This window comes from Aquila chrysaetos, chromosome Z, assembly GCF_900496995.4.
Source record: "Aquila chrysaetos chrysaetos chromosome Z, bAquChr1.4, whole genome shotgun sequence".
NCBI classification, from domain to species: Eukaryota; Metazoa; Chordata; class Aves; order Accipitriformes; family Accipitridae; genus Aquila; species Aquila chrysaetos.
In genome coordinates this window covers 76,843,403-76,854,481 of record NC_044030.1, presented here as the reverse complement: position 1 = coordinate 76,854,481, position 11,079 = coordinate 76,843,403, and the positions used below count along the sequence as shown (strand labels likewise).

Genomic DNA, 11,079 nt, shown 5'->3' with positions numbered 1-11,079 from the left:
GGCATTTTTTATTTTCATGTAGAAGCCCCCCTTCCCTCCCTGCTGCTCTCAGATTACAGATAACACGATGATACAAAATCACACCAGAGGGGAGGAACTTTCGTCAGCTGCTCCACAGCAAAGTGAGAGGGATCCAGTACCCCCAAGGGGTAACATGATTTCCCTTATGCCTGTGATACTCTTTGCTAGAAGGTGACTAACTCTGTGGCTTTTGACTGTGTTCTTGGGATGGTGAAGCAGGTCAAGCAGATAGAAGAGTCCTTTGCAGTCTCACGGTGCTTCCTCCTTACTTCGGCTGCATTTGCCAACAACTTTTCCTTTAACTTTGACAAATAGCTCCTCTTTTATCTCTGACAAATGTTCCTCTTCAATGAAAAAAAACTACAAAAGCAAGAGAAAAGCTATCCCCCTAGGCTTCTCTATTGAAGAATAACCTTCTGCACTCCTCAAATGTCTGTTAATGTGAACACAACAAAAACTGAAGACACAGCTGCAAGGCAGGAGAAAAGCCTGGCTGGGCTGAGAGGTTTTGCACCTTGCCAAGTTAAAAGTGGCTCCTCTTGGAAAGGCAAAATATCTGATTTTTTAAAAATAAAATAGTTATTCCCTCCCTTTGTAGTAAGGAAGCCATGGCTCAATTTAAATATGAATCCAATCAAAGTGGAGTAGGGAATAGCAGAACGGGTGTCATCTGTTCCTAGTAAATCAGAAGGTGACCATCTCACAGGACTGCATAGATCTGTGTAGCTAATCTGAGGCATCAACATCAGGAAATACTGGCCCGATCCTGATGTGACCTGCTGTGCACAATAGATGCCATCCATACTTGAGAAGTGTTAAACAGAAAGAGCTGCAAAACAGAAATTGTACAGTCAGAGCCAGGTATCTCTGGACTACTTGGAAAAGATGCCTTTTTTAAGTCTGGCAAAGCAAAATAAGAGAAGGGATGGGGTTGCTGTCTCACGGCTAAATATTAGGAAGACATAAACACTATTTTAGCTGAAAGGTGAAGCTGGCAGAAGGATGAAGAGCATGAATATGTTGGAGATGGTGGCTGCTGAGGAGTTCCTGTAAAGTACCAGAGCAAACCCCCAAGCTGTTTATGAAAGAGGTAGGGCTGGGGAAAAGGGGCAGTGTGACTGTAGGGACAGGGTTTCTGACCCCAAAGGTCTCTTCAGTCCTGTGTCCCCATGTTCATAGCTCCTGACTGCCAGACAGCAGGTATGTGTCAAGGAGGGGATAGTTAAGGATGAGATGTAGCCAAGAATAAATATTGGTCAAAGGACAGTATTTCTGCTGATCAGAGAGATCACTTCAGCCTAAGGCAGAGGCCTTCAGAGCACCTGAACATCCGTCAGCTCATGGCTATGTTACGGCACCTGCTTTTGGGGGAGCAGCAATAGTGGCAGTGTCCATGCTGGCCAAGTGAGGGATCACTAGCAGACAGCACCAGTCCTGGCATGCATGATCAGATCCCAGGGAAATATCCCCTGTTGGGGTCTATACTCCACACAGACCCTGTGTTGCTGGCTTTGCCGCTCACTGCTTGGAGAGACAGAGACCCCACGCTGCACATAAGTAGTCCTGAGTGTAGCCTGCAGTGCAATCCCACTGTGTTGCTCAAGGACAAAGCGCCCCAATATGAGTGAAAAATGCTGTGTTTGGGACACTTGGGATAATTGCGTGAGAAATGGGTTCAGTTCTATCGACTCTGGCATAAGCTGTTGAAAGACTTTTCTGCAGAGCAGCTGTAATTGAAAGGTCAGTTCCCATGGAAGCTACCCTCTTATGCAGAGGGTTTTTTCCCTGAGATGAAAGGATGCTTCTTGCCTCTCCAGCCTTTTGAACATGGATTTGTAATCTAAAAGCTGGCAGATCTCTTTTTGCTATCTGTTTTAAGTGGTTACGTGGTGACAGTGTCCAAGCACCTCATCATCGCTAACGTATAATCAGGACAACTTACCTTTAATACCTCCTTCCTTAAAGAATTATCACAACCTCCATTTTGTGGATGAAGAATTAAGGCACAAAGACTAAACCCTACCCAGGTGCCCATGCTATGCAGGGGGAAAAGCTAAATGGCTGCAGAGAGTTGCTGAGCATGCCAAAAGGAAAGACTCCGTACAGGGACTTCAGTGGCATGGTGGCAGGTTGAACAGGACAGTTGGAGAGGCTCTGATTCAAGAAGCAATTAAAATTAAGGCACTGGTTAATGCCTTAAATTGCCAGACCACTGTCACTTCTGGATGTCACCAATCGTTGGGAAAAGCCAACATGGGGACACTGGAAAGAAGATGCCCCAGGTTGCAGCCCGAAGTTTGGCTGGTTGTTTGATGGGGGCTGCTGCCTGTCGCTGCCCTGTTCACCTCACCTCACTGCAGGTGCAGAAGTCCTATCCATTGCCGGACCTCTAAAATTTCACAGGTATTGACCTGTTTGAGCATTTTGGAGTGTTAAAACAAACATTCTGGTTTACATACAACTGAGAGGATTGCAGGCTGCTTCCCGACAAGCTTCAGTGCATGCATGTGATGTTCTTCACCTACTGCACTGAGTATTGGCTGCAATCCACTCCAGAGAAATGGCTCTTGCACACAGGTAAGACACCATGCAGCACTGTGAAAAAGATCATGTAATCCTCTAGCTGTTCTGCAAATGCTACATTTTATCAGTAAACAAATAGAGCAGAAATACCAGTGAAAAGCCAGTTCACTAGGCTGTTACCTTTACAGTCAAATCTAAGGGTTGCTCACCAACCATCAGTGTATCAATCAACTGCTTAATCTGTATTCAGCACTCAATTCCTGCCAAATGTCACAGGGTAAATTAAAAGCTTTTTTTCCTTATCTTTAAAGCTTAGCTCCAAAAACCAGGTCTGAGATGATTTTTTTTTTGTCAGTTGCGTAACAGAAAAATGGTTTAACAGATCTAAACCCTGTGATTTAAAATAAAGCCCACGTGGGTTTGCTACACGCCAAGTTTCAGCTTGAGCCATTCTCCAGCAGCAGAAATACAAAACTTAAAAAAGGAAGAAGAACAAGAGAAGAAGAAAACACAGTTTGTTTAGACTGCAAATATAGCTACACTATTGCTCTCCAAACAGGGAAACTGCACATAGGTAGGTATAAAACAGCTGGCAAGCTGCAGTGAGTGGAGGGTCACCCATTTATTACCTTCCTACCCAACAGCAGGTGAGCCGAGACCAACGGCGGGGGTCTGAGTAGCCAGAGAAAATTAACTCTTGCTCTGCAGGGAGTGAAAATTTGGTATCACTTTGGAATTGGCAGTAATGCCTTGTTTCTGAGTTTGCAGAATACCTCATTCTTTGTTCAGAAAGGCATATAGTTTCAGTGTGTATGAAGGTTACTGTAGTGTGCTTGCTGCACTGACTTCTTCCTCTTTAATTCGGTAGAATTCTCCATTAAAAGAAATACACTGCTGACGGAGTGTGCTGCCTGTGCTACCAGAGCATGGTCAGCTGCTGAATTCAGATCCCATCTGCTACAACAGGATTTGGGGCTTTGCTTGCAGTTAAGTATTTGTGAACCTGGCATTCCCTTCTGCAGATTTATAGAAACAGAGCTGGAAAGATCATTCATGTTTAAGATATTGAGGACAGCACCGGAAGTGGTGGGGTTTTTTCTCTTCTATGGCAGTGTTTTAACACTAAACTATTTTCATATTTATGACAACAACGTCCAGAGGAAGAACTAGAAAAAATAACAGAGAAAGATGCATTTGGGGAGTGTCACTTCAACTGGGAAAACTTGAGGAAGTTGACTCAAGGAGCAATGATAATTTAGAAGAGGGTAATTCAACCTTGCAAAAGTTGTGCAGTAGTGGCATGGTCCTTCTTCCAGCCTACCTGAAGTGGAAAGGAGAGGAGGGAGGGACAGACACACACGTAACCACTGTATTTGGGAATCGTGAGTTACACAAATGATTTCTTTTGATTAGATAAAGAATGCTAAAACCCTTGTACGTAATTAGACATCAGAACTGCAAGGAATTTATAACATCTGTTATAATCCCAGCCTTCACAGCTACTGCTGATAGTAAGATATCTCATCCTAGCTACAAGACACTTACATGATTGCCATGCTTGCTAATAACACATTACTATGATTTTAAAATGTGTATGAGATCATCTGCCCTTGATGAGATAATTTCTGTATTATGGTAGCATTTACAAGCTGTGGGCAAGATAGAGATTTGATGTACCAGGTGCTGTGCGACATAGTAGTTGACAATCATGGCCTCAAAGGCTTTAAATTTTAAATTAGGACAGGCAGAGCAATGGGGCCCAGCAAAGGGAGGAGAGCAGTCATGATGGGATTGTGTGGTTATGGCAGAGATTAACTCATGCACAGTTTAAGAGTTTTCGTTTGTGACGAGGCTGCAAAGGGAGACGGGAAAAGAAAAGCATCAGAACAGTTCAGGGACCCCTGAGTAGATCTTTTGCTGGTGAAAAGCTCTGAGGCTCTGATGAATGCAGAGAAGGAATGGAGATCTGAAAAGGCTGGGGATATGGCGTCCTACCCTAGGACCCTATCCCTGACTTGGTCTGGAGCACAAGTCCTATGAGGAGCGGCTGAGGGAACTGGGGTTGTTTAGCCTGGAGAAAAGGAGGCTGAGGGGAGACCTTATCGCTCTCTACAACTGCCTGAAAGGAGGTTGTAGTGAGGTGGGTGCTGGTCTCTTCTGTCATGTGGCTGGTGATAGGACAAGAGGAAATGGCCTCAAGTTGCGGCAGGGCAGGTTTAGGTTGGATATTAGGAAAAATTTCTTTACTGAAAGGGTTGTCAGGCATTGGAACAGGCTGCCCAGGGAAGTAGTTGAGTCACCATCCCTGGAGGTGTTCAAAAACCGCGTAGACAAGGCACTTCAGGACATGGTTTAGTGGGCATGGTTGGCGGTTGAACTCGATCTTAAAGGTCTTTTCCAAACTAAATGATTCTATGACACATGGGAGATAAATAATAAAGGACTTTTTTAGAGCAAAACACTAATGTTCCCTCAAGTTAACTGAAAAGCCAGTGTCGTGCCCAGCCTACAGGTGGGGCAGGCTTTGATGACGAACAGCCAAAATGCAGAGGTTGGTGTGCTGTAGCCCTTACAGTGTGCCACTGTTACACTTGAATAACACATAAAGAAGGGAACCACAGCTTTTGAGGAGTTTAGCAGCATTTTAGCAACACTGAAGCCAGTTCAGGGGCAAGAAGAGGAGATTCCTTCCCTGCCTGCCTCAGTGCTGGCACTTGCAGTTCCCTGCAATGACAGTTCCCATTCACATTGCTAAGTGGAAGTGTTCCCAGTCCCTTGAGACTGCCTCTGGTAACACCTTTAGCACATAGTCTGCATGTTTGTTTGCAGGAACATCATGGTTTGTCCTTTCAAGTGGTTCCTTTTGGTATTTTGGGGAAGCTTTATGTATATTTTTGACACATTTCCTTGCCTGATACTCTTCAGTGCAGCAAACATAAGGGCAGTTAAACGTGCTGTGCCGGACAGGGCAGAAATCAAATCTCTTCTGTCTAGGTCTGAATTTTGGGAAGGTTGGTTGTGTCTTCGAAACACTCAGATAGGGGTCTTGTCCTCTACCCTCCACGTAGACTTTTGAGTTATTCTAAACATTAATGCAATAGCAATCACATTACATGACACTTTGCTGTTGAGTTTCAATATCAGCAATTGTTTCTCCTTGAATCCTCTGTTTGGAACTAGAAGCACATTTCACAGTGTTATGGTTATTTATAGGTTGCGATGAGGCAGCACTAAAAGCATTAGAGGCCATCAGAGAAAACGACTAGAACCAGGCTCAAGGGAGACCAAAGAGTGGTTCTTCCTGCAACAGGCTGTCAGACCTGTGAATCACCTTACCAGACATTGGGGGTGCAAGGACTTTGCAGGGGTCTGAGAGTGACTAGACAAGTAGAGAGACGGACTGGGGGTTACTAACTGCACAAACACATCAGGCTCCGGAAACCCTCAGAGCTGGTCACACTTTGGAGCTGGAAGGGTACTGAGGGAGAACTTACGACAGAGTAATCACACCTGCTTGTCCTGCTCCTGCTCTTCCCAAAGCATTTGCTACGTGGGGGGACATTGGTGGCTGTTGCTGTGCATCGGTCGAGCTTCTTATGGTGATAAACCAGAGCCCATCCCAGGACAGGTGGAGCGTAAATGATGCGAATGGCTCCTGCAAAGACACAGGCAGGACGTTACTTATCCAGTAAGTTCTCTCACCTTGGAGGAGTAAAACAAAAGTGAGAAAAGCAGGAAAAGAAAAAAAAAAAAGCGGCAAAGTACCAACCTCCCCCCCCAACCAAGTACAACCCCCTCTTTCCTCAGGTACGGACGCCTCCGAGCCGGTCTCAGGCAGCGGGGAGGGGACCAGGGCCCTGTCCCCGCTGCCCTGCCCTGCGGCCTGGCCGGCGCCCACCGCCGGTTCCCGGGCCTTCCCACCCTCACACGACGCCCCGGGGAACTGGGACCGTCCCGCTGCCCGGCCGGCGAACGCGTCCATCCCCAATGAAGCCCGTGTCCACGTACCCAGCTGCGGGGGCTTCCTTCCAGCTGTGTTAGTTTGGGGGGGGGGGGGGAGTTTGGGGGGAGCCGAGAACAACAACTTCCCACCCGCCGCAGCCCGAGGCCCGGGCGGTTGCCGTGGCGACGGAAGGGACGGGAGGGGACGGGGGTTGCGGCGCCCCCTGTCGGCCGCCGCGGGGTGGCGGTGGAGGCGCGGCGGCGGGAGGGGTGTGTGCGTGTGTGTGTGCGTGTGTGTGTGTGTGTGTGTGTGCCCCTCCCTACCCCGCCCCGCCCCGGCCGGTGGCGCGGCGCCCCGCCCTTCCCCTCACGGCGCCGCCGCCGCCGCCGCCGCCTCGCCCGCTCGACCTGTGGCAGCGGGGCGGCATGAGGAGAGCCGGGGTCGGCTGGCGGGGCCGCAGCTGAGGCGCGGCGGCCGCCGCCGCCATGTCGTTGTTGTGCGTGAGAGGTGAGTGGGGGGGGCGGCGGCGGGGGGCGGCCGCCGGGGACCCGCGGAAGCGGCGGGGGGCGACGGCTCGGCTGGGCGGAGGCGGCGGTGGCCGGTGCCGGGAGCGCCTCAAGGCGGGCCGGGCACCGGGCGGTCACGCTGTCCCGGCCCGGGGGGGGGTCTCCTGCCTCACCTGTGGGGAAGGGGCTGGGGGGAAGCCGCCGGGCCCCCAGAGGGAGAGGCCGAGCCTGCCCGCCCCAAGCACCTGCCTCCAGGGTGAGCTGTCCCCCGGGGGACCCGCTCCTGAGTGGGAGCCGGGCTGGGAGACTTCGCGCGTGTGCGGGGTTTGAGTTTGGCTTGTTGTAAGTTAAGGACTTGTGTCTCTCGGAAGCGGGGACGGGCGTCCCGGTGACCTCCCGGCTGAGCCCGTGGCTCCATCGAGGGCGGGCGACCCGTCCCGGCCGGCCCGGGCGGGAGCGTCCACCTGCAGCCCCAGCCCGGGGCGTGAGGGGTCCGCCCCGGGGAAGGGGGACGACGACGAGGGCGGCTTTCGGAGCGAGGAAGGGCGAAGGAGCGGGTGCGATGTCGAGGAGGAGCAGCAGTCCCACCGGGTGCCAAAACCCGGGGAGACCCCGGGAGCGAGGAGGAGCCGTGTTTGACTTTCGTAGTTCGTTTGAACAGGAGTTGAAACGCCGCCGCCGAGTGAAGCTCTGCTCGCAGGAAGCAGGTTGCTGTCACTGGCTTTAATGTTGCAGTTGTCGCTTTCCGTATGCTCGCCTATAGCACGCACTGTTGTTTCAGATGCGTTACTAATTACCTTCTCATCCTGCTATCAAGCCTTGTTCCCTTGCTGAACAGGTTACTGAAAGGCAGTGCTTTCTCATGCAGGCTGGATCATAGTGCTAGCGGCTTGCTTTCTATCTCCAGTTTTCATTTTCTTGCTCTCTTGTGCCAAAAGAATCCCCAAAACCAACCAAACAAAAAAACCCACCCCTGGAGAAAACCATCTGCCAGGACTCACGCTTCTGGGACGTGTCTCTCGTCAGCGTTCTGCACTAAACGCTGTGGTCACAGGGTGTCCCCGGATGCCAGCTGTGCCCTGCGGCTTAAAAGTACAGTTTTAATGTTCTCAACTCCTTTACCAGGTATGATAAAAAAACTGGCACTGGTTTGCTGCTGACAGTTCGGCTCTTCTTTTGCTCACATTGGTTGATTTGGTAACAGCTCTTCATCTGGCTGTTCATCACCTTTTTGAATCAAAATCTCTCTTTTGATGATGGTGTTAATAAAAAGATGCCAGGAGGGTGTCTTGAGTGTGCATTATTTTGGGGACAGCACTGTTCTTGTAGGAGAGCATTTTTAAATTAAGTTTCAGCCCTTTTATTAAACATATATTGTGTTTAAGGAGTTAGGAGAGGTGTACAAGTGTGGAGTTTATCTTAAAAATGTTTTTGATGCAGTTCTCTGTAAACTGTGAAGCACAGGTAGCATCTCTGTGGACTTGTCCATTTTGAAGGCTTTGCCAAAATGTCTTCATTGAAGCTGATTCTTACTAGCTCAAGGATGCTTACATGTTACAGGTGTTTCTTCATTCTTTGTGGTGGTTTATCCTCAAAATGTTCTCAGGCTGTCCTTTAAAGAAATGTGGGTTTGATGCCCCCGGGGGCTGACTGTGTTAAAGATGTATTTATACCCCACCTACTACGAGTAGTGAAGGAACGTGAACAGGATGACTGAGTTACTGAAACTCTCTTGCCTTTTCAGGGTGTTAATTCTTGGTCTGTAGAGCGTTTGGTACAAAAGCATTTCAGCAGCCTGGAATGATGCGCTGTTGTGTTTGGCTTGTTCTTTGGTTATGTGTAAAAAGCTAAGGAAGAAACTTGAGGTGACTGGTGACTGTGTGTGGTGGAGAATTATTGTGAAAATTGTACCTTTCATTTCCATCTGCTGTGCTAAGACAGTAGAAAATACCAGCAGTAATTTAGATAGATGATACTGAACAACTTTATTATAACAATGCAGAATGTAGTCAATTTACTAAATGCGGAGAAAAATGTTTTCTGAAATAGCCATGACTAAAAGAATGAGCTGATGAGATCTCACAAGTATGACCATTAAAGTGGAAGTATGCTGAGGTAGAGCAGTCTGAAAAACAAAATAGATACCAGGAGCTCAGATAAAAGAATACCTTTTGGGGCAAGGAGAATAAATTTCTATTAACTATCACTTCTTTAAAAAAAAAAAAAAAAAAAAAAAAAAAAAGTGGCACTTTTCTTGCATTTTCCCTTTCCACTGAAATGAACTAATCTTGATGAGAAAGCAACGCAGCTGTTAATAAGGGAGTTGGAAAAGCTTCTTTTTTTTTTTTTTTTCCATTAAAAATGGTGCACATGTAAGACTGCATAGTAACGTGGGGTTGGATGCTGCAGATCTGAGATAAAAAACGAAAGACAATAAAAAAACCCGTGAAATAAATGTAGGCGATTGGGACACTGTTAATAGCTTCTGAATTACAGTTTAACAGATAAAGGGAAATGTGGAAAAACCCCTAAGTGGCAGTGTAACAGGAAGCCTGGCAGCCAGAAAGATAGTGTTGTTATTCATTGATTTATTTTTTTTTTTTCCCCTCCTGAATTACACACATTAATAGTATTTTAATGGATAGCTAATCTAAAACTGCACACCAAACATGTCTGAGTGCTGCCTTTATTCCTGAAAGAGCAACTAACATACATGGCTTCTTGATCTCATGTTTACTGGTACATTTCTTTAACATTTTCTTCTAGGAGATCAAAGCACGTTGTGTTTTTGTTGGGGTTTGTTGTTGTTGTTGTTTGGGGTTTTTTTTTCCAGAATTGTTGAGCTACATCTGATGTAGAAGTACCTGACAGAAGGTCTAAGGTCAAAGGAATTGTGAGTCTGGGCTCACCTGCAAGTGTTCAGAGGATGTGTGAAGTGAGCCAGTGGTAACAGGCTGTCGTACAAGCAAATTAAGGGATTCTTTTGGAGCAGGAAAATATGCAGAGGGTGTAAGTGAAGTGAAGGAGAAAACAAATGCTGAATATTACATGATTGAGGCTTTTAGAGGAGACTTCCTTGTATTTTGATTCTACTGCTTAAGTGCAAAAGAGATTGCATATACTCCTGTTCAGAGCAGCTGTGTCTGGATTATGTCTGATAATCTTCTCTTGGCATAGTTTGCTTTATTAGTTTGCATTTAGTGTTGTATTTGTGAAAATAGAACATATTAAAACTAATCCCAGTGAAGCAGTCTAGTTTTTCACGTAAGTCTTGCATCATTAACTTTCTTGGCCTTCTTGTGGAAGTCTTGATTTTACCTCAGATCTCAACTTAATTAAATTTCTTCTTCTGATCTTGCCTGTCTTCTGACTTACAGATAGAAATAACTGCTCTCTCAGCATGGCTTGCAAAATTCATAACAAAGGAGGACCCTGCCGATGTTGGATCACCCAGTCACGGGTGCTCGCTCATCGGTCCCTTTGCTCTGTTTGCATCATCGTCCTAAGACACACTTCAGACGCTTTTACTTGCTCACTTTTATTTGTTCCCAGCTCTTGCTGTCTCAGGATAGTTATGGTTCTCTTTTAGTTTTCCTCTTCTCTGCTTTGTAACAGCTTATGCTATGTCTTCAGTGCTGTTGTATTCCTAACTTCTTGACCTACCTTATCCATCTGTTAATCATAGTAAAAACTGTGTCTCTTTGTCTCATACCTTGCCTGTCCTGTTCGCTGTATCAATGTCTGAAATGCTGTGCTCTTGTAAGGATATTGGCAGTGGGAATCTTCCCTCATCCCTGTGCATGGTACCAGGCTTAGTCCCATGAGGGCATAGTGCCTTTGTCTAACATGCTTTTGTCTTGCGGCCTGATCCGCAGTATCTGTGTGAGATTTGGCTGCCTGAGGTATGTAGGAGATTGAGTTAGGTGATCTCTTATGGTCTTGCACTCTAAAATTTTAAGTTGTTGAGCGCTGTGTGAAATGACACTGTCTGGAGGTTAGGGACATTATTTTTTTTGCCTACTGTTTGTCTTGCTGCTGCTCTGAAGAGTTAGAAAGGCTTGCCTATCTGGTGACATTTTTGTCAGA

At 47.1% G+C, this 11,079-nt stretch overlaps 1 protein-coding gene across 19 annotated transcripts in view; it reads left to right on the top strand.

Annotated features, from left to right (window-relative positions):
• Positions 1–6,843: 6,843 nt before the first annotated feature.
• The window catches only part of UNC13B (unc-13 homolog B), a 225,204-nt gene continuing 220,968 nt past the window's right edge, over positions 6,844–11,079 (top strand). For all 19 annotated transcript variants that reach the window (XM_030003613.2, XM_030003611.2, XM_030003607.2 and 16 more), the window contains exon 1: positions 6,844–6,994. In XM_030003613.2, coding sequence (XP_029859473.1) covers positions 6,973–6,994 — 22 coding nt within the window. In that variant the 5' untranslated portion in view covers positions 6,844–6,972. The remainder of the gene's footprint in view (positions 6,995–11,079) is intronic.